At 37.8% G+C, this 24737-nt stretch overlaps 1 protein-coding gene across 1 annotated transcript; it reads left to right on the top strand.

The window, feature by feature from the left end:
- Positions 1-836: 836 nt before the first annotated feature.
- Positions 837-24386, top strand: rab5c (RAB5C, member RAS oncogene family). The gene is made up of 6 exons (XM_007256268.4): positions 837-1005; positions 11823-12181; positions 18228-18379; positions 20890-21012; positions 21143-21236; positions 22736-24386. The coding sequence occupies exons 2-6, from the start codon at positions 12013-12015 to the stop codon at positions 22861-22863; spliced, it is 666 nt and encodes a 221-aa protein (XP_007256330.1). The 5' UTR covers positions 837-1005; positions 11823-12012; the 3' UTR covers positions 22864-24386.
- The last annotated feature ends 351 nt before the right edge of the window (positions 24387-24737 follow it).

The following is a 24737-nucleotide window of genomic DNA, read 5'->3' as shown; positions in this document are numbered from 1 at the left end:
GGGACTAAACTGTTAACATGAGGTAACAATTTATTAAATTGGTGGAGAAGTTTGCTTAGGAATGATCTATTAAAATTAGGTAATGATTTGTTAAATTGATGGAGTAGTTTTTTGGGAATAATTTATTAAATTAAGGGAGCAGACTGTTAAATCAAAGAAAGTTTTTTAAATAAAAGGATACAATTTATTAAAATAAGAAACTGGACTGCTAAAATGAGGTAACAATTTATTAAATTGGTGGAGCAGTTTGTTTGGGAATGATCTATTAAATTAAGGGAACTATTTTTTAAACTATGGGGCTAAACTGTTAAAATGGGGCAATGAATTATTAAATTTGTGGAGTGGTTTGTTTGGTAATGATCTATAAAATTAAAGGAACTATTAATAAAACTAGAGTAATTGGTTACCTAAATTAATGGAACGATTTTTTTAAATTGAGGGAACACCTTATTAAACTAAGGAAAAGAATGGGAAAATTTAAGGGAACACTTTTATTGTGTTAAACTGAAGGAGTCCGTAATTAACTAAATTGAGAAAACGATACAGATAAATGAATCACATAGGAATACAATTAGTATTTCAATAACTATAATACGACATACTTTTTACCTCATTTTACCTCAGGTGGGGAGGGGACGCCCAGTCAGTCAGTCATATCAGTCGAGGCTTTTAGAGGCATTAAGCCTAAAGTACAAGTAAATGTATCCTCAGTCTTTTATTTGACAATATTCAGAAAGAACTAAAATCATCCAAACTTCTGACTCTGAGGAAACACAAGCAACACTTCCCCTCTCTGTCTGCAGGTGAGTTGATCTGACTGGTGCTTCTCCCAGTCCGTCAGCAGTAAAAGTCCCTGCGCTCGGAAATAGGAGGATCGCTGAGGATCGCTGAAGTCGCGGAAGCGAATGCCGGCGGGGCCCGTGGTGAGAGAGGCAGCTTTGGGGCGGCGAGAGGCAGGAATTGCGCTCTGACCCTGAGTCAGTCTTCCGTGTGAGAGACTCTAAGGTAAATCCAGCACGTTTTTATTCAGTTAACAGCTTTTTTCTGGTCGACACTGTCGATGGCAGGTATTAAAACGTTGGTTAGACAGCTGAACGGTCATGTTTATCGCCTGTTAGCTTCTACGTTGCTGGCTAGCGTTAGCTTAACTCACTCCCCAGCCTGGAGTTTAATAAAAGCGTCTCCTGTCTATTTAGCTAAACCTACTCTCTTCTTGTGAGTACACGTATTAAAACTCTAACGCTAGTTTTACCAGTGACACCAGCTTAATTAGTTGGCTTATAGCTAAGCTTAGCTATCTTGATTAGCCTGTTGACATAACAACAAATTCAGAAGACTGTTAGCTAACGCTAGTTTAGCTAGCTAGCTTAGCCAGCTTAGCCAGTGAGTGGATTGGTGTCTGCAGGCAGCTTCTGCTTTTTCGAGCTTGTTGGCGTTGTTAATAAACATAGATACGTCCTCTATGTCGTATTCACTTATTAACTGTGTATTTGTGCGATTAAAACACATATTTAGTTGGTTTGGTTGTTTATTTGTCGCTAGTCGCCATTAAAAAAGCGTTTGCCCATTTAGCCTTTGGTCACTATTTTATGTGGACACTGTGTTGCTAGCATATCTAGCTTAGCTAACCATATCTAGCTAAAGCGACTATTAAGTAGAGGTGGATAAGCCAGCTTTAGAAAGTAAAAATCCATCCCAGGTTTTTGTACCAACTCCCTGGGCGGTTCAGCTGCAACAGAGCCGCCCAGGCAGTTGGTACAAAACTCTGGGAGGGATTCTTACTTTCTGGAGCTGGCTTACCCACCCCTTCTATTGAGGTAACGTTAGCGTTATGTTAGCTAGCTTAGCTATGCTTCTAAGAGAAAGCTTTTGCCTTTTATAGTTTGTTTGTTTGTAAGCATGTCGCTAATGTCATATATTTTAGAGGTTAATTGTGTTTCTAAACATGACAAAAAAGTCCTAAAAGTGAGCTTATGAGACATGGGTTTGTGTTGGGTAGGGTTCGCTAACTAGCTAACCCAACCTAACGTTATGTGATTATTGTTGGAGATGTGTTTGGGGTTAAGCTAGCTAGCTATTTAGCTATTTTGTTGCTGTAATTTAATAGCTAAGCTAAGCTTGTTAGTTAAGTTAGCCTAGTAAGTTGAGTTATACTCATCTTATGCAGCAGGATCAGAGCTCAAGTTTTAAATGTCCCATTTAACTAGCCAGCCAATCTGCTTAGCTTAGCTATCAAATGGAGGAGGAGTGGTCATGCACCTTAGTTAACCATTTCCATCTTAAGATACATTTTTAATCAAAGAGTCCATGTTCTTATGTTAAAGGGAAGCTCTAGTACTGGGAATATGTAAAATTAGGTGCGTGTCACACAGAAATCGAAAGTCAGCTAATTCTCAAGCTAAACCAGACCAGCCACAGTAGCTGGCTAGCCAGCTGAGTCATTGCTGTAGCCTTCACTTTGAGTTTCCTGTGGCCTACGCCTGTCTGAACTTGTCTCATAAAGTCAAATAACTGATATGAAGACCTGGTTTGTGGTCAGTCGTGTTAACTAGAGTTAGTAAGTGTTTTGGGCTGAGTCATAGTGATAAAAGGTTATACCACTGCCTCTGTTGGGTTGTTCTGATGGAGCTTCATTTTTTTTAATGCTGTTTCTTAACCTTTGATACCCAGTAAGGATTTAGCTATGTGACCTGACATAACACAAGGCTGACCATGTTATATAGCTAAGTTAGCACAGGGGTGGACTTTTGCTCTCTAGCATTTTCGAATAGGCTACACATGATGGTGTCTTGAGGTTGATCTTCGCATGTTTTTATCACTTTCACAGTGATGGTTTGACACCTCATGGCTGAAGCTGTGGCTTGACATGTGATGACTGATGTGGAGAGTAGTTTTTTCTCAGCTAAGAGCAGTTTCTAAAGGTTTATTTGTGGCTCAGGTAGTGCTGTGTGTTCTGGGCATATTGTTGATGTTAAGATTTGTATTGTATAGGGCCTTTTTATTTAAAAAACACTTGTACCTTACAGGACAGAACAATTGGATAATAAAATCAAACCCCTGACCCACTCAAATTCAATTCAGTTCAATTTTATTTATATAGAGGTTTTTACAACAAAAGTTGTCACAAAGCTGCTTTACAGAGAAAACAGGTCCATGCCTCTTGTGATTTGAGCACTACAGAGATGCCAATAATTGTGATGAAACCTTAAGTGGAACCAAGACCCGCTCAGTACAAACATATAACAACAAAACAACAGCACAGAGAGAACAGGGCATCTCAATACATGTGAAAGAGATGGTAAAGAAAATAGAAAGAGAAAAAAGCTGGAGGTTGTGTAATAATTCTGCTGAATAGAAGGACAGGGCTGAACCACAAATCGCCATCAAACACAGTATGATTTTCTAAGAACATAAACATAGGGCAACCAAAAACCTTTTTTTTATGTTTTTTTGATGATGTAAATCAGGACTCCAAGGTTAAAAAAATAAATCAATAATCCAATCAAAATCAGATTTCTAAAGTTATTGCCCACCTCTAACCCAAGCCAAGATTTTCTGCTGTTATCAAGCCTTCCATATCAATACACTATCTCTATCTGTGCAATATCAATACTGCCAAAGCCAGTATCATGACAATGATTAACTGTCAATAAATTTTGCACTACTACACTCCTAAAAATAAAGGTGCTTCACGTAGTTCTTTGAGCAGTGCCCTTAGAGAACCTCTTATTGTCCCATAAAGAACCACAGGATATATTCTTTAACTTTGTTAAAATGAGATAAACAAAAACATGTATTAAATTTACTTCCCTTTTTATGGCATAGTTTAAAGGACCAAATAGCAGTGTTAGTTTCGTCGGGTGTGACCTGAACTAGGCCTAAGTGCAGCTTTGGTAACTTCTGTTTGTGGCTTCAACACTTGTTTATACACAAACTGCCACCAGCACCACCTACGTCATCTCACGTCAGCTCTTATTTCATGTACCAGAAAAAAATGTCTGATTTGAATTTTAAACGTACTCCTCCTTACTTGAAGCTAAATTGAAGGTTGCTGGAGCAACGTGACCTGATGATATGATCACCTGGAAATAGATGCTGCCGTCTTGTCTTGCGGGGTATTTTTGTTTCCTCCAATTGTGAGCTGTGTCCCTCATGTCCAGTCTGTAGGCCTGCTGTACAGTGCTTTAAAGTATTAAGGGTTTCATTGCTTGACTTTCTTGCTTGTTTTCTTCGCAGTCCAGCTATGACGTTTGAATGATTATACATACAAAAAAAAGTAGTTTAGAGTTCAAAGTTTTTTACATACATAGTCATAGACAGTAGTAAATAAACACAGACTGTGGCAAAGTGCCAGTGGTTTTTAAATTATGGTAATTCTGTATTCTATGGTATTGCCATTATAATAAACTCTAGAGTGGATATCATTAGCTAGTCTTGTTTTCTCAGCAGACTGGTTATAATAATTCTTTGTTTTTGAATTGTTATTCATTTTCAATTATTCTTTCCAAACCTGTCCTTAATTATTTGTAATGTTAAGGCTTTTTATAACTTTTCCTGCACAACCGATATATTGTTACTGTCGCACAATCCTTTTTATTCTAAAAAAAAAAAAAAAGTTTCAGAGTTAAGTTATATTTGTTAATTCATCATGAAATTTGTGTAAAAACTGTACTTGTTTGACAGGGACCATATATAAATAACCTCTGGTCTGTCTGGACTCTCGGTCCACATTTAGCTACAGCTGGCCGTTTCATGTGATTAGTATCTGGACTGTATCCTGTTAAGATTTCAACCACACGTTTACACTTATTAGTAAAAGGCATCTCTGGTTTCTGTGTTGGGTGCACTGTGCAAATACAGATGTTTTTGACAACCATTTGTTTATCTGTTTAGCTTTTCCTGTGCTGTTCTAAATATAGTTGCCATCTTAAAATTTGGAGTTTTACGTTTCTCAATGATTATCTTCCTCATATACTTGGATCACATGCTCAGTGATTCACTGCATGAAAAGTTTTAGAATTTCTGTTGTTGAATGTTTCTTGAAGAGACGAATGTATTTTATACTGCTAAACATGTGGCTCAGAGCGTCTCGGACCAACTTTGACCTGTTCTACTTTTTTTTTCAAAATACAGTTTCTGCAATAAATGTAAAACATTTAGAAAATAAGCATTGTATATTGAATAGCAACACGCTGCTGAGGCCTTTTTTTAAATGTCTGTGTGTGTATGTTTATTGCAGGTTTAAACCCATGGCAAATTACTGATTAACCTTTTTTATAACCCATAGCTCATTAACTTGTACAGTATTAACTTTCTAATAAGCTTTATCTAAGTTTTCTACTCCCTGCGTTCCTTCATCCACCTCAGTTTAACAATCCGTTCAATCCACATGCAGTCAGTGTGATGTTGAGAGTCTGTAGTTGTGCTGTTTGTAGACTGAGCTGTTCTAGGTTGCCTTCAGAAACACTTTTTCTATAAATAAACACAGTTTGATTTATGGTGCAGCATATTTTAGCAGTATTGTGAGATGTTCCCCTGCCTTTAGTCCTTTGATTGGAGTGGAAAAGGGTGTGTGCATATAAGAGTGTTGTAAAGTTATCTCTTGGTTCACATTGTAGAATGCTATCTCCTGTCTAGCATTCTGTTAATGTAGATAAAGTAGAGGCCTTCTCTCTGTTAAACCTAAAGGCACGTTCTCACACAGGAAACAGTGAGCTGGGTGGTCAATTTCTGGAAACGCATTTCCCATTTTGTGCTTAGTGAAGTCACTTTCTTTCTTGTAAACTAAGTGGTAATCTCACACTTTAGCAGGTAGGATTACATTATCCTTTCCACAGCCCGCCCCTACATGCTCATGTTGTTGGTTCACATAAGAAGAGATTATTCCGGTGTGCTGATATGTTTGCTGTAAATATGAAACCTGAAGGAACGTTAATTATTAAAATAGAGCCTTATTTTTGCGTGTTGAATAATTGTGACTATCTGACATGGATATTTTTGCATTGAACATATTAATACTAAATACTTATTAGAGAGGAATAATGTTGCTTTTGTATAATAAACACAAGTTCTATATAATTGAAAATAATTAGTCTAATTAATTTAGTTAATTATTTGTCATTTATTTTACATACAATTATCACTACACCTACACATTTATGCAATTATCTAATCAGCAAATTGTGTGGTATCAGTGCTGTTATTGCATAAAATCATGCAGATGTGGGCTGTTGATCAGTTAAAAGGTGATTTTGAGCGAGGCACATTTGTTTGTGTTGGAAAGACAGGTTTGAGTATTCCTGGAATTTTTGATCTCCTCCTAATTGTCCAGCATTGTTTTTTTTTTTTTTTTTCCTTTTTTAGATTTGTGCAAACAGAAATACTTTATTAATGGTCAAAGGAATGTAGCCAAAATGATTGGAGCTGAATGAAAGCCTGGAGTAACATGGAATACCACTCTAAACAATTGTAATTTCAAACCATGAGGCAGTGGAAGACCACGTCTTGTTCCACTTCTGTCAGCTAAGAACAGAAAGCAGAGGCTGCAGTGGTCATCAACTCATCAGAACTGCAAGACTTAAAATTATATCTAAAACATACAGATATTTGGTTCAAAAATTGGTTCCAGAAGCTGACAACCATGGAGCCAACCTTCATTGTGTCCCCAGTCCATGCTTTGATGGATTTATCAATTTGAAAGAAGCATCTCTTGAGTTCATAGCCTATTTGAGTATGATTGCTGACCATGTGCATCCCTTCATGATCTTCTAACCAGTGTAATAGTACTACAGTTTATAAAGCATAATCAATTTAAACTGGTTACATGAACAGGACCGCATGTTCAGTGTGCCTTAACGTCTCCTTTATCCAGTGTTTGAGAACTATTTTTATTTAATTTTTTTTTATATATATATTTTTTTTCTTTCAGAATGCTTTAGTGGGATTACGTACTGTTATGGGCTTTCTGGGACCTTGGTTAGTCCTAGCTTAGGATTTAATGTGGGGAGTTAAAAAAAATCATTTTATTTGATGCAAATATTTGATGGGCAGTTACTCAAAAGAAAACTGAAAGTACTTCAAAGAGAGTGAAGGTTACCTTATTAAGCCTTTGCCATACACTTCGCCTCTGGGGACACTTTTTAATATTTAATTGAAGTGACTCTTAAAATGATTAGCAATTATCAAGTCTCAAGTCTTCAACCTTGAAATGATTGGACTCTATTCCTCTCAGAATTTATAGGACTCTAAACAATGTAACTTCTTAAAACTAAAGTTAGTCGTGGTTATGGTGTTGGTGTATATCTGTAAGGAGGCCATTGTAATGCAGTGTGAGAAACGTGTGGCCTGTGACTGTGTGGTTTATGTAGGGCATTTAATGGATTTGTTGCTCTTTGTTGTAATTGCCCTTAAGTTCAGTTGTTTATATACGAACCATGTACAGTACATCAGTATTGCAATATTGTTCACATTAAGCTGTTTCCAATGTCATATCATTGTTTTGGATGTAGCTAACATCAGCTAGAGTAGTTAGCACTGCTGACGGGATGGGGGGGGAGCAGAACCAGAGCTGACCACTACTTTTTCAGTCTTTTTTTTTTTTTTTTTTTTTTTTTTTTTTTATATACACACGTCCTTACCAATGCGCCCATATTATGACTCTTCATGGTAAATGGCACATCATGGTTCAAGTGATAGAACCAAAAATATGCATCAGTTCACCTTATTACTTCATTTTTAATATGTCTGAATATCGCAGTCGTAGTATTAGCATATATGTTTTTGACCATATCATGCAGACCAAAGTAGAATGTGATGCAGTGTCTGTTTCCTTATTAATGGCTTTGCAGATGCACACAGACACACAAACACACACACCTCTGTTCTCTTTTTGTGGACTGTTTCCTCATTCTTAGTCTAGAATGTAGTTAATCTGCCAACCACACATGCAGTTTTTAGGCTGGCTTGATTGTAGAATTGCACGATTTCTGATTCAGTTGCAATTAAGATTTTATTGAACAATAAATAAAGTGAAGGTGTTTTCTAAACACATTTCAGGAATTGCAGTATAAATTATTTACAGCATCTGTCACTGATGTTTAATACAAGGAGAATTTTATATGAATTATCGTATATGATATGTAAGTTGTCCAAGTTCTGAAGCAGCAAAGTGCAGCCACATATCATCACACTACCACCCCCAGGTTTAAATGTTGTGTGTATGATGTTTCATGCCATGGGCACACACCTTCCACCTTTGTCTTGTCAGAACACAGAATATTTTCTCAAGGTTTTGGGAATAATCAGGATGTAAAAATAAAACAGGCCTTTGTGTTCATTTTGGTCAGCAGTGTTTTCTTTGGAACTCTCCAATAGATAGCATTTTTGCCCAGTCTCTTTCTTATTATTGAATCAATAAAAATGACTTAAACTGAGGCAAGTGAGACCTGCACTTTTTTACATGTTGTTCTTGGTTCTTTTGGGAACTCCTAAATGAGTTGTCCATGCCCTTTTGGGGTTATTTTGGTATTTCTGGTCAGTCCTGGTTTGTACGTAAAGCCCCCTTTTTTGTGAATTTTAAAAGGTTCATATCAATATTGGAATTGTAACTTACCAACCATGATAAAGAAATCAGTTGTGATTGATATATTGGCCATATCACCCAGCCATAGTTGCTGGTGAAAAAATGCCATGAGCACCAGTGTTTTAAAGTCCTATCACATGCTGAGAATTAAGCTCAACCTTAGGACTCTGTTCCAGCGATAACTGCTTCATCTCCTTTGCTCACCATGGTTTAATGATTTCCTTCATTATGCCTCTTACCCTCACATTTGAGTTGGCCTCCTACTGTCTTGCCGATTGCTGCGTTCTAAAGTCATTACCGAAACTTCCCACTGTTGCTGTAATGTGGCCTTCCTTTTTCCTCTCCACTACACTCAGTAATCAGTAGGGATGTCCGATCCTGTTGGGTTACTTTTTTTTTTATATATAGTGCTGTTTGCAAATTATAATTAAATGAAGTCTCAGAGTTTGGATAAAATGTTATATTTGGATAATATTAATAATTATTTATCATTTTTAATATTGACAAGTTCACTTTATGTTTAGTAAAATAGTTTGTTTTATGGGACATTCTGAACATACTTATTTGGTTTATGTTGAGTTTTTATGACTTTTATTCTGTGTTTAATTCCCTAAAGGTACAGTTGTAGTTTGGACAACATTCTTTTATAATCAAGAATAATAAAAAGAGTCAAAATCAGAATAGTTGTTGTTAGGCCCACCCCACTCATCTCCTTAGTACAGGATAGAGACCCATCATTCCACAGAACACAGTTGCACTGCTATACAGTTAAATGGGGCTTTATACACCTCTAGACCACACTTGGCATTATTCAACATGTTTTTCTGATCTCAGTATTGACCATTGTGATTCCTTGCATGTTTCTTTTTACACAAATGAGCATCACAAGTATTTCAGCCTCTCACACCATCACCAATGCAGAACACATATCAGACTGTGGTAGATAAAGAACATGTGGGATTAAACCCAGTAAAATACACTGACATGCAGTCTTCTGCAGTGGGTTATTGTCTAAACAGTCATAGTACAGTAAGTACAGACATGGCAGGAGATTTCAGACACGTCTAGAGGGGGGAAAATGGCTCAATAAAAGTCAAATCTCTAAAACATACACTTTGTATCCAAACGAATGTCCGATTTGACGGCACAGTGGCTTAGTGGTTAGCCTGTTCGCCTCTCAGCACTGGGGTCTTGGGTTCAAGTCCAAATCTGGTTGGAGTTTCTGGGTTTTCCTTGTGTCTGCATAGGGTTACTCTGGGGACTCCGGTTTCTTCTAATTCTCTAAAATACCCGGAAAATAATGGATAGTGTGCGCAAGTGTGCGCAAGTGTGCGCAAGTGTGCGCAAGTGTGCGCAAGTGTGCGCAAGTGTGCGCAAGTGTGCGCAAGTGTGCGCAAGTGTGCGCAAGTGTGCGCAAGTGTGCGCAAGTGTGCGCAAGTGTGCGCAAGTGTGCGCAAGTGTGCGCAAGCATGATTTGTAAAATGTTCTTTAGATTCTATAAATGCGCTATGTAAGTGTAACTTCATTCATTCATAGTCTTACAGAGACTGATGCATTTACGCTGCTATGAAATGTGTCACAATTGCGTTTAGATCTTATTTAGACCTAAAATAACCAATTTTCAATTCATATAACAGACCCAGTCTGGATGTGATCCCGATCCAATGGATTAAATCGGGGCATTCCTACTGATTTGACTTCAGCAAACTTGAATCTTACTCCCGCTGCTGGCAGGGTGAATGCAGTCATCTGTTCTTCTTTTTTTTTTTTTTTTTTTTGGCCTCTATTCTTTCCCCCCCATTTTCTGCTTCTGCCCATTACCGGGCCTATTGTAGCAGAAGGAACACTCAGCTCAGGGTTATCCTACGCCAGGCCATTATTCAGGCCATTTGCACGAAAATAATGACTCTGCATGCGTTTTTCCTCTCAGTGGTCACTCGGATCCACTTTTGCTTTAGTCACTGTTGTTATGTATAATTTTAAAGCACCAAGTTTCATTAGAAAAAATGCATATTTATTCAAAAGCCCTAATAACCCTTCCTGAAATTGACTATATTTTGTTTTTCAGCATTTTTTTGGTTCTCTACCTTTTAAATATGTTCTCTCAGACGGCATGGCGAAAGCTTTCTCTACCAAACTTTTCTCTTTCCTCCTGGGAGGGTGATTTGAGGCAGGCAGGGATCATTGTGACCCACCTGTCTAATAGCTGTAAAGACCCCTAAAAACAAGCTTATGAACCCATCCTGTTGGTGCATCACGATTTTTCTCCAGGGGCGCTTTATCGCTTGGCTCTGTTTGCTCATTGCAGGGAAGGTAAACAGTGTTAAATGAGGACTTACATCGTTCTCTGCCCACCTACACACAAACTCGCGCACACATACTATGTAAACACCTCAATTTAGGTCTGTGTGTCACCCCATTAATGAACAAACTGGCACTTCTAAAAACATTAGCTCAGAATAACATCTCAAACCAAGACCTGGTTTGCTGATTTGCCTATTTTTTCGTACAGCTTCTATCGTTTAGATCAGTTTATATTACGGATAAGTGTTTTGATAAGGCTGGGATGCCAAATGTATCAAAAATGAGACTAGGTGCTTTGAGATTTGCGTTAAATGTTGTCTTTATAGACGAATGACTCAGTGTGAGAAGCGTTGGCAGAATAACTTGTTTTGAAAGCCTTGTGGCATGAACAGAAATAGCAGTGGTTCCTAAGCTTGATCTTCCAGGGTTTTTTTTTTTTTCCTTTTGGTCCGATACTTATTACCATGTAGGCAGAACTTGATGATAAGGAGCGTGATTTAGATGACTCATGTGTGAATGAATAGGTAAAACACTCAAGATGTTCAGAACAGTGGGTACTCCATGGCCTGGTTTAGAGGGCACAATGTTTGAAGGCTTTCCCAGGATAATAAGTGTGTATTATATGAAGTTGGGCTGCAGTGATACCTGGATATTCGTTGTAGAGTTGAGTGTGGGCCTGCTGCCACTGCTGAAAAACATCCTAATGTTGTTTTTTTAAGGAAACACTGCCGTAACATTTTAAATAAGTTAACAAAAATTGGTCTTTTAAATTGTTCTGAATAATATTCGCAAAATATTCAGTGCATTCCTAATATTAATTGTTAAACATGTCATGAGCATTACTAAAAAACAGCATGTTGTTGAAGTTTAAGCAAGATTTATGTCCAAAAGTTCTGCTGAGTAACCTGTTTTGTTTTTCTTTCTTTTTTCTTTCTAGTTTTTCCCTCCTCCATTGACGGTCATCCCTCCATCTTGCCATCTCTCCTTTTCGATCTTGGTCCTGGTGTCGTCTCCGTCTCTCATCCTCTCTCATCTTCCTGGTCCTCCAGAGCTTTTGGTCCTGTGACCCACTCCTGTAGCAGGGGTAGCCCAGCCAGACCTCTCTTCTTCTGGGTCGGCCTGTCGGCATGGCGGGGCGAGGAGGACCAGCGCGGACTAACGGCGCCACCGCCGCCGGAAACAAAATCTGCCAGTTTAAACTGGTGTTACTCGGGGAGTCAGCTGTGGGCAAGTCCAGCTTGGTCCTGCGCTTCGTCAAGGGCCAGTTCCACGAGTACCAGGAGAGCACCATTGGAGGTGAGCAGGATGCATTATAGGTTAATTGCACTCTTTCACTGAGGCTTAAAGGGAGAGAGGGGTGAAGACTAGGCAAATAATAATGTTTCATCAGATATTAAGAAAACATAAAGTTTAAGCACAGTCATCTCTTATCAGCAGAGCTAAAGCCAGTATTTTATTACTGGAACTGTGCAGTACATAACGGATATGTGTGTTTGGTCTCCACCTGCTGCTCTTTCCCCAATATGCAATTCTCACCCCTGAGGTTGCCAGGTTTCGGAACACGAAAGAAGCAGTGGAATTGAAGCAGCTATTGAAGCTAGCAAGCACACCTTAGCTACTACACAGCCTTAAAATCCTTGGGATTCATCAGAAAAGCTTAGTGACCACTGACACAAATAAAACGAGAGTAAATCTTGTCAGTGAGTTTGACTAGTGAGGCTGCAGATTTAAGTTATCTGCTAAACTAAACAGTTTATCACTAGATTTTTTTAAGTAGTAACTCCAGCTCTAGGGTGTGTATTTTTGGAGCTGTTTGGCCCTTTTTTCCTGGTATAACAGGCTTGGCTTAGGTTAACGCAGCTACTTGTGCATAAAGCTAACTAACAAACTATGGTTAAAGATATATAAAATCCACATGAGCTGGTTTATATAGTTGTTACCATGGTAGAAGTTATTAAATTTGTCTTGCTCTTCTGTGTGTTGGTTCACTGTCCTCTGCTTGGCAACCAGAGTGAGCTTGGGGTCCGTGGAGGGGTGGGTGGGGCAGTTTTAAAATTGGACTGCTGTAGCCGTTTCACACGCTCATTACCTACTAATTGCTCCTTTAAAACACACAAAAAATAAGTTTGGGCACCTTTTGCACAAATTATATTTTGCCTCCTTTTTAATAGAGATGTAGTAAACAATAATTTGTATGCTGCTATAATATGGAATAAAGATGCAAACTATCTAGTCTTAAATAATAGAAAATAAAAAATTGAACTGTCCAGCTAATTAGCTCAATCAGTGGGAGTGGTCTGTTTAGCGTGGTAGCTGTCACTCCATTTCTACATGTTCCAGCTTTATTGTTTCATGCAAAGTTAAATGCTGGTTAAATCTACATGACAAATGCATGATTGAAAAACACATCTAAACTGTTTTGACTAGAATTATTTACATTGGCTGGATCACATGAACGCCTTTATTTATTTTAACACCCACAGAAACTCATCTGGGACATCTCGAGTTGGTCAGAGTTCTCAGAGCACACAGTAATATATTTATTCAGTAGGCGTATTACTTTTATGCATGGGCCAAAAAACACCTTCATGAATAATATACAAGATATTGCACAGATAAAATGTTTGAAATGCTCATAGCAATGTGAAGTTTGGGAATATATAAATAGCAATATTTTGCTAAATCGATATATTCAAGAGGTTCCTGTGTGCGGCTGCCTTGCGTCTTGCATTATTTGCTTTTTTATCTGAAGCCTTATCCAGATCAGAAGCAGAAAAGCTGTTTTCCACCCTTCAGTCACCTGACCATCACATGAAGCCCACTTAGTGCTGGACAAGCTGCAAGCTGCATCCACACACATGAACTTTTGTAAACCTAAACCAGGATTGATAACAGCAGAACATACTGTAGCAGATATTAGAAGGAGTGGATGAATGAATCTGATCTGATTCAGTAACATATCAGGTTTGGATCAGCCACACATCCGCATTGTGTGACGAAATGACGCTGTGAGGACGCTGTTGGCAAAGCGTTTCTGGTTGGTGGACTATTCTCAGTCTAGCAATGATACTGAACATGCTGGCTTTACTCGTTTTACGCTTCTTAAGTATCTCTCTTGCTTTTCTTGGGTTCTACGCTAAAATATCTCCAAACAAACAACTTTTTAGTCAAAGCAGCAGCTAGTTATTTGAGGCAGGTGTAAGATGAGGAACTGGAATGCAGATCGGTCACTTAAAATAGCTTTATGGTCCACTGGAAACTAGGGCTGCAACTAATGACTATTTTTGTAGTCAATTATTTGTTCGATTAGTCGCAATAATTTTTTTCATGCCCTACATTTGTATTTTCTACTGGTGAGGACAGCCAAACGTTCAGGCCCTAAAACCAGTTTTGCAGTACATTTTGATAGTTTAACGTACCTATATTAAACAAAAAATTATAAAGTATATTATAGGAAACATTCACTAAGGCTGGATGTTATTTTCAGGCTTTTCTAGGATACTTGTATGTATTTTTTTTTTTTTCTTCATTTCTTACTTTTTCCAAGGAGAAACATTGACTTTAAAAAATAAAGATTTTTTTTTTTAAATATCTTCCCAACACTTATCCAGCTAAAGTTAGTTTATCTAATGTTATTAATGTTAATGAAGCCTGTTTAAACTCACCTCAGCAGCTCTCTGCAGTAATTTAACTCTCCGTGGGTAATTTAGGAGTCCGTGTTTAAACTGTACAGAACTAGTAAAGACAGAATGAAGAGTATTTTTGTGGAGTTATGTGTTCAATGTTTGTGTTTTATGAACACAGCGCTGATATTACACTGTACGCGCATCTCTACTGCTCTTTCTCTGCAATTCCCTCCCACACTGAAGCCTCATTGGTCAACTAAGCATAAGGAGAGGCCAATCAGGATGCTCACTCTCTCAATAGGTGTGTGTCTTCCTCTTTCGCCCCTTTTTTTTGTCTCCCGCATGCACTCTCTCTCTTTCTCTCCATCACACTTTAATGATGCATCGGCAATGAAATTCCACGTCGGCTATTTTTTATATTTTTTATTTTATTAATCGTTGCAGCCCTACTGGAAACTGCTGACCTGAATCTGAATCATAGGAGGATTAGCCTCATTCGTCCGATTTCTAATACGTTAATTACATCAATATCATCCCTAATACCGATATTTAATTGAATTGATCCCATCTGTAGCATATTGTTTTTGTTCACACAAGTTAAGATTGTAGTGTCATGTTTTTAGCAGTCACATTATTCTTTATCATACAGAATGCCTTTTTTCAGGGTATTTAGCAGGGGAAGTCCCACAAATGCTTTTTTATTTTTTATTACCACAAAAGGTGTAATTACATAATCCAAATGTAAATTGACTTCTGTTTACAGAAGCCCTCCCAAAACTTTCCCAGGAATCGTACAGGGTCTCACCGTGGTCAATCGTCATAGGGTTTCAGCAGAAGCTTGTGTTTACATTAATTACCAACATTCCAACATAAAAGCACACTTTCCAGTGAAGCTGTGGTTACTGTGAGCCACAGTTCACCGAAGACTAATGGTTTGCCCAGAAGAGGATCTGGTTCAGCGTTCTCCTTCACCATCTGATCAGCAGAATCCACAGTGTATTCACCTTGAGCTTTTTGAGCATTTCTCAATGCTCAAAAAGGGGGGTGGGGGGGTCTCTGTGTTTATATTTCCATCCGGACATTTGTTTTTCTCAGGTGTCCTCTGAGAAAATTATGGGCTGCATTACCTACTGTTTTTCGCTAAACTCAGTGGTCCTCTGCTAATTTTAGTCCCATCCAGAGGCACATCTCTGAGTTCCATCACCTTGAGTTTAATAAAAAACTATTTGTCCACTGCCACGCACTGTAATTTTACTTTGGGCGCGCATTTCCACAGAGATACATGTAAACACAACAGCAAATGGAAATGGAGGAGCTACTGAACCAATTCCTCAGTGTAGGAAATACACTGAGGAAGGACATTCCAGAAACTCAATTTAGCCTACTTTATCCATTCCACAGCCACCTTTTGATGTGTGCTAGGGATAGATATGGGACTCTCTTCTCGGTCTCGTCTGTTTTATTCTTATGACGCAGCACCAACAATAATAGCAATAACTGGGTTTTCGGTACCATATGCCCTTGCATATCATATCAGAACTAAAAAATATGAATCAGCCCATCCTTAGTTGGGGTCACTGTGACCTATAAGTTACCTATAGATGAGGCATCAACTGAGTTCCGTGCATGTTTATTTAGTGCGTGTCGGTGAGTCTTTCTATAGTAACAATGTAAACAGTTCGCTTTTGAGGAGCTCGAAACACAAAAAGCATGAACTAGTTGTCTTAATTTATTATAGGGGTGTTTTGGGCATAACATGAAACAATCCAATCAGCATGTCACTTGCCATTGCAAATTGGTATTTTAACGGTGCAGAGCTTCTGCGCTTCTAAGCAGAGGAATCTGGCCTATGTGCGTTCATGCTGTGACAAACAACAATGTTATTTGTATTGTTTATTGTCGATATAAAAGTTGTTTGTGTACTACAGTGTGTGTGTGACTATTGGGGGTTGTACGTGTGTACGCACCCCTGCGTTGTCAAGATAACAATGAACACCTGACTATTGTCCTGGCTTTTTTTTTTCTTCAGTTAGTAGAACACTTGTTTTCTTCGTTACCAAGATAGCAATAGATAGCTATGCACAGTTGCTATTTAAACGGCATAGGCACAAGGTGTAAAAAAAAAAGGTAAGGTAAGGTAGTAATGAGCATTGCAAAGCGCACAGTTCTTGAAGGGAAAACTGACTTCAGCTTAATGAAGCAATGTTCCTTTTGCATGATGTCACTAGAAAATGAACTTACGTTTTCCCTGCGAGACAGAGAGCGAGCTGACAGGAAGCAGTTACTCAGCCTCTGCTGAGAGGAGAGGAAGCACACGGACAATGGGATTTCCTGGATTTGTGTGTGTGTGTGTGTGTGTGTGTGTGTGTGTGTGTGTGTGTGTGTGTGTGTGTGTGTGCGCGCGCGCGTGTCTTTGTAGGAGTTAATCCATATCTAAAGAGTTCAGTAACTTTTTTTTTTTATTATTTAAATCTTTGATAGTTTCTGAGAGATTCCTCATAAATGCTTCTCCCTTTGTGCTGAAGAATTTGTGACCATTTAACAAAGGGGGAGTTGTTAAGCAATGGCCAGATTGTGTCCAGTCAGCTTTTTTGTCTTACTCACTCTCTCGTCTCCCTTGCTCTGCAAGAGTGAATTTGTAGACAGGATACCACATGCTTACGTCAGCCCCAGAGTGCGGAAAGGGTCAGCATTTTTTCGCTTCCAGTGAGCTTTATCTTTCCTTAATTTTTGATTCCTGTCAGCAGGTGGGTCAGAGGTTGCAGAGCTCATTGCAGTGGTTAAGTGTGTGTGTGCGTGTGTATGTGTGAGTGTCATGTGAGCAAGCCTGCTGACTGAGGACTCATAATTCTGAAGGGTTGAAAACTCACTTGCCCATCCAGCGAGTCTTAAGCCAATGGAGTTAGGCCATTTCTTGTCATGTACTGCAAATGTATGGGCTTAACTTGGGTAATTTTACTGATCTGTTGGTCACTGTCAGCATGTTTGATGATCTCCATCATTAGGTCAATGCTGGTGGCATTTAACTCTGTCATTATGATTAATTTTTTAATGTATACTTAAAATATATAATAAACAGCTCTGGAAAAAAATGACCACTTCAGATTCTTAATCTGATTTTGATAATTATAGGTTTGTGTTTTAATAGAATAAACATTGTTGTTTTATTCTATAAACTACGGAGAAAACTCCTACATTCCAAATATAGAGCATTTATTTGCAGAAAATGAGAAATGGCTGAAATACCAAAAGATGCAGAGCTTTCAGACCTCAAATAATGCAAAGAAAACAAGTTTATATTTATAAAGTTTTAAAAGTTCAGAAATCAATATTTGGTGAAATAATCCTGGTTTTTAATCACAGCTTTCATGCATCTTGGCCAATTCTCCTCCACCAGTCTTACACTCTGCTTTTGGATAACTTTATGCCGCTCCTGCTGCAAAAATTCAAGCAGTTCAGCTTGGTTTGCTGGCTTGTGATCATCCATCTTCCTCTTGATTATATTCCAGAGGTTTTCAATTTGGTAAAATTAAAGAAATTCACTCGTTCATTTTTAAGTGGTCTCTTTTTTTCCAGAGCTGTATTAATACAGTAATTAACATTTATAACCTAGTTTTAGTGACTGTCTGGCCTGAATGCACAGTTTTTGTAACACTCTCTTTCTTCTGTTTTTCTTTTTCTCCCCCATTTGCATCCCTTTCTTTGTCTTCCTGCAGCTGCATTCCTCACACAGACAGTCTGTTTGGATGACACGACAGTAAAGTTTGAGATTTGGGACACAGCCGGACAGGAGCGATACCACAGTCTGGCCCCAATGTACTACAGAGGAGCTCAGGCCGCCATTGTAGTCTACGACATTACTAACACAGTAAGTACAGAAAGCAGCAACACACACGGACACAGACATTCACAGTGTAGTCAGTATTCATCTTTATTAATACACTCATAGCAATGGATTAATAATTAGTCGAGTTATAGATTCAATTAGATTCTAATTTTGAATATCCATTTTATTTGCTGTGCATTACAAGCTTGGAAACTATTATTAAAGCTGCTACTTAGTGAAAAAATGTATTTTTATTTCTTTTCTTGATTATTTTGTTAATTTTAGTGAGACACAGATTTGACAAGGAGATTTTTTTTTTATGTACATGAGCTTCATAATGCGTCCTGCCTTGCAGCAGCATCTTAACAGACTGTCAAGAAACTTCTTATCAAAGTCCCTTCACAGTAAAACATGTTATATGCTCAAAAATCCAGAAAATGCGGTGAATTCCTCCTCAGGCAGGTGCACACACTCAGTACACTCAGTTAAGCTCCTGGAATCTTAAGGGTGTATAGGCTGCATACTCATCAGATGTGCAACCTAGTCCATTGAAGTTCTTTTGTAAGGTCCATAATAGCCTTAACGCACACGTCACACACACACTATAAACTTTAACCTTGTGCTCAGCAGAACTGTGTGTGTGTTTGTGTGTGTGTGTGAGGCATTCAGCTGACTGACTGCTAAGGTTGATTACCCGCTGTGGTACAGACAGACCTTTGCTCAGAGGAGAGCAATCCTTAACACTTACTCACATTTCCTGTCACGGCATTAACAATAGGTACTTTAGAGCAAAGTCGTTGAGGAGACAGCAGTGAACCCTGGCTGCGTGCTTCAGTATGATAGAATCAATTCTGCTCCACTTCTGTCATGTGTGCTGCAGCTTTCTTTAGGGATGTAGGTTGATGTTTTGTACGGATATAAATGTTTCTTGTGTATTTTTTAGTAGTCTTTGTTGTGGGGTTAATTAAATAATAAGTTGATTAGTTTAGAGCAGTAGAGTAGTAGTTTTTCTTTTATTCGTTCATGCATGGATGGATGCATTTGTTTACTCAACATATGGTTGAACTAGGGTTTCAAATGTTGACAACACCAGTATGTTTCAGCCTGAAGTTCAATAACATGTTCTTCTCTAACTTGTCCAAAGTTCCAAACATAGCAAGCAGCGAACCCACCAGCTGTAAGAGTATCAGCCTCTGCCATTCCTGCAACATTTATTTAGATTTACTACTAGATATGGACCTATTAATGTTTATTGTTGGTCAAAAACAAACCGAATGAAGCATTTGGGCAAAGGTTAAATACCAAAGATGTATTTTGCAGATTTTTGTTGTGCTAATGTTAATTTAGCTCAGGCTCAGCTACCTCCACTATCCTAGCTCTGTACAGTTCCATAAATTACTAAATGTGAGACAATACAGAATGACTGGTATCCCTACCCACAACAAATATATTATTACAAGTTTGCACAACTTTTTTTTTTTTGTTCAGTTTTTGTATTTTAGAACATTAAAAGTTGCATTTTAGACTAGATAAATATGTAATAAAATCAGGAGGGAATATATACATTACATTGTACTCTACCTTATTCCACAACTTCTGTGTTACTGAAAATGATAAAATACTCAAATAAGCAAATACCAGGAATTGTGGATTGTGGATGTGTCAATAACATGTGAATCCTATTAACATTCATTACTCAGGTAGAAGTATAGATACTAGGGTTTAAAAATACTTCTGTATTTATACAGAAAAGTAAGGGGGAAAAATGCCACTAAGTATAAAAGTTTAGGCCACACCACAGGGTCTTATAGTGCACTACCACCCTTCCCAAAACACACATTTCTAAAAGCTATGACTATAATGTTAAATTAAAATATTATTGTTAATAAATTTGGGATTCAGTAGGTTCCCTGTCAGCTGCATATATACCCATTGAAAATAAATATATTTAAGTACAATGTAAATATATTAAAGAAACTTAGTTGGGACATTTCAAGAGCTCAAGTTCTCTTGAGTCTCTGACACAGGTCATATTTATACTAGACTACATACATCTGCTGTGTTCTTGCTGGAGTGTGGCTGTGACTCTGTGAGATGTGCAGGTGTGATGTATAGAGCATGAACCGATTCCTTCTATCAGGATGGAGTGATTTATTAAATTATTGAAAATTGTGAAAATATAAGTAGTAGAAGTAAAAAGTCGGATAAAAAGTATAAATAACCAAAAATTCTACTTTCATAACATAACAAGCTATTTGCACTCCGTACTCTGGTGTCAGTTCCCAGAATTCGGCAACCAATATTTTTTTACTGCAGGTTAACCCTATTTAATAATGAAGTCAGATTGGGGGGCAAGTCTTTGGGAGTTTAAGACAAAGTTCTAAAAAGTTTTGGGACAACTTATCAAACAGAATACAGTATATTGCAATATTGATATTTTGTCCCACTCTTATTGCGTCTTAATTTATTCTGACATGCTGTTTTAGTACTGTTATCATAGCTATCGTTATTTGGTCATTTATTTATTATTATTATTTTTTTATCAATTGCAGGACACTTTCACTCGAGCAAAGAACTGGGTAAAGGAGCTACAGAGACAGGCCAGCCCCAACATTGTCATTGCTCTGGCTGGGAACAAGGCTGACCTTGCCAACAAGAGAGCTGTTGATTTTCAGGTGTGTGTTTATATGTTATTTGTGTTTTATTGAGAAAGAGGAATGGAAAGACCATTTACAATAGTATCAGCCTGTATCAGGGAGCTAACATGCTTGCACATGTTTATAACTTCTACACACGTCTTCCCAGGAAGCACAGGCGTACGCAGATGACAACAGCCTGCTGTTCATGGAGACATCCGCTAAGACTGCCATGAATGTCAACGAGATCTTCATGGCCATCGGTAAGCAGCAACAAAAAGTACAAAGCAAAGCCAACATTTATGATTAAAGTAAGATTTTGGTTCAAATAAAAAAGACAAGTAATCTCTAGTCTTGTCAGCTGCATCAATACATATTTAGTATCAGGTTTGAGGTTCATTAATGGTTCACTGGAGATGAATGCTAACTAACAAGCCTTACAGCCACTGATGATCATTGTGCAACCATGCTTGGATCTTAATCATCACACCCTTGCTTCAAACTACATGTACGTGGTTAAGTGCTCTTAAATACATTTGAGGTTTGAAATGTGGTTTCTCACACTGTGTGACATTATGTACAAAGGTCTAGCTTAAAAAGGAGCAGCTTAATATGATAAACCTGGTATTTATTTATGTTTCTTCATTTTTATATATAATGTCACAAATTAATGCCATAGGTCATACAGTACTAGAACCTACATGAACAAGTCTGTTCTAGATTTTGCAACAATTTACCATGGTTAGAGATGTTTCAGTGTGCAGTCAAGTGTGCGATGGTTTACTTAGAGAATCTTCTGGTAGATGCTAAGAAGTTCATAATGTTTTTATTTACAGTTATTTTATTTTTGTTGGTTTATTGTTTGATAATAACATATTATTGTCAATTATTTTCCTACATGTGAACATTGGTATAGAAAACAGCTATTTGTAAGGAAAGATGTAGTAATGGGGTCCTGAGCGCACACCTGTGTTTTTTGCTCTTTGTTTTTATGTTCATGCCGCCCTGTGGAAACATTGGCCAACTTCAGTATTTAAAAGACATAATATACAATATACATAAACACATAAAATGTATACCTACTTCCTGCCTATGGTGGGAGAGAGGGGAATGTCTGAAGTGAAGGGCGTGGTTTAATAAAGGGCATTTGTTGTAGTTGGAGATTCTGGTGCTCTAGTGTGACCTCTAGTGGTAGAAACGATCAGGTACTGAACCTTTAAGACCTGTTTCATGTTCTCTTAATTTGTGAAATACAGCATAAAAATTGTCCATTTTAAAATTGGAGTTTAATTCTGTAAAATGGAGGAAATATTAAATAAAAGTGACCTTAAGTGGAGGCAACAGCCAATACAAAAAAGTCTCTGTGGGAAATTAAAAAGGAATAAAATCAAAAAGCTGATATTTAATTTATTATTTAGAAACCTGCATTATCATACTTGCAATCGTGTTAAATTGGACATTAATTCTAGTAATTAACAAAAATATTTAATATTTGGCATAAAAATATAGGAGGATAAAGGATATCAGGATATTCCATCAGGACATTTTTTTTTCTTTGGTCAATTATTTTCTTATTTTTTCTATTATTTGCAATATTTTTGCATACAATAAAATATGCCACACCCCTAGTTCTGAACCTTTTTGTTAATTATAGAACTCATACAAAAGCCCTAATTATTTCTGCAATATAGACAGGCACAGGACTTCATGTATCTGTTTACTCACTTTTAACGCTTTTTTGTCTTCGTTTGTTTCTTTGTAGCTAAAAAGCTTCCGAAGAACGAGCCGCAGGGTGGAGCAGGACCTGGAGGACGAGCCAGAGGCGGAGTAGACTTGCAGGAGGCGGCACCTCAGGGCAGATCCGGCCAGTGCTGTGGAGGCGGAAACTAAGAAACCCAACCAATCGACGACTGTCAAATGTGGCGAGGATCAACACAAGACACACGATCGACAAAGTACCAACTCATAGTCCGACAGTTCTGTCTATTCGCAGTCAGTTAAACTGTGAAGTACATCAGCAGCCCAACAGATTCAACTTAATGAACTGACAGAAAGGGGCCATTGATATTCACAACCACTTGTAAATATTTCGACCAATTCTACCCCCGACCAATAGGCCGGCTCCTCTGTAACACCTGTGTTCAAGAATCAGTTGACTGGCTTTGCTGTGTATACCATAAAATCACACAAGCCCCGCCCCCTCCCTTATCGAAACAATGGAAAAACATGAAAAAAATAAAGACAACATGCGTTTGGGGAACAAGGAGGGAAAACAACGATCAATTCTATCGCACTTAAGCAGAGCTGTAATGTTCTGTTCTGTTCTAGTCTGTGTTCATGATAGAAAATCAGACTGCTGCTGGAGGGAAAACACACTTCTTCCACTTCTTTCATTCTCTCTGGTCTGTTTTCTGAGTTCAGCCTGATCCTCACCACCTGAACTCAGATGCTCTCTCTCCTTCTCCTTCTCTCTTTGTCTCTCTCTCTCTCTTTCTCTCTGGATAGAAGTCACCATACCCAACAAGTATTGATTATTCTGCTTTTCTGATTTCTTGGCACTTTTTCTTAAGTGGAAGAGTAGAGAACACGATAGAGAGAGAAACTAGGTTGAGAGGCTGTTTTCCCTTCACTCTCAGCAGCTTCTGTAGATTCTGTATTATTCTTGGTTATTACTATTGTTGTTATTATTGTAATTATTATTATGACTACCACTACTCCAGAGCTAATGAATAATGATTTATGATTTCATAGGTTAGCCCACCCCCACCCCTCCAAATAATTTACGTATATCAGACTGTATATGCATAACGCATTAACGGACATCCTTAACACCAGTGTCTATTTTTAGCATTAATGAAATGAGAGCGAACATTCCCGAACAGTCAACAAACGTGGCGTTAACGCACGACGAGATTTGCCTCCTCTGACCAAAATCAGTTTGTGTATTGAAAAACGTAACTGTTTGCTGTATTTGTACTCTGTATTTTTTCTTCTTTTTCCATTTTGTCTGCGAAAAGTATACCGAATCATTAGCCATTATCAATACAGTACCTTCCCACAACGGATCAATCGTCTACTCGTCTTTTCTTTCTGCCTGAAGATTTTTTTTTCTTTCTTTTTTTTCCTTCTTCTGTGAAATGATTTTTGTAATGAAGGTCCCTCTGAGTGCACTGGCTGTTTCTTGTCCTCTGTGAACCATCATTTTCTGCCCTTTTTTTTGTTTTGTTTGTTTTCTTTTTTTCTTCTTTTTGGACCAGCATTTTCTCCATTGCTTGTGAATTAGCACAACGAATGAGAGCGACTGCCCAGACACAGTTTAACAGGGTTCGGACAACTGTTTTGTGGATGGGGGACAGAAAAACAACAAATAATATCTTGTACTTGTAATTTTACCAATAAACAAGGGGAAGGTATCTTGCTCTGGGTTAGTGTGTTTATTGTTGCTCCTTTTTTTATTTCTTTTCTATTATTATGTTTATGTATCGTTATAGTTGTTTAAAAACAGCCTATTTTTGCAGTGTGTTTTTCTGTCTTTGACGTAATGTGAATCATCCAGAATGTTTTTTATATATATATATATATATATATATATATATATATATATATATATATATATATATATATATATATATTGTGTACAAATTTTATGATGCGTGAAATAATAGACATACTTCAGAATAGAGCTTGGGCAATATATTGATATTTTATGATATTGAGGATATCCTCAAATTGTTAAAGGACACTGACACAACTGTACATTTAAT

The sequence above is a fragment of the Astyanax mexicanus genome, chromosome 19 (genome assembly GCF_023375975.1).
Source record: "Astyanax mexicanus isolate ESR-SI-001 chromosome 19, AstMex3_surface, whole genome shotgun sequence".
Classification (NCBI taxonomy): domain Eukaryota; kingdom Metazoa; phylum Chordata; class Actinopteri; order Characiformes; family Acestrorhamphidae; genus Astyanax; species Astyanax mexicanus.
The sequence above is the reverse complement of the archived record's forward strand: the minus strand, read 5'-3'. Positions and strand labels throughout refer to the sequence as shown.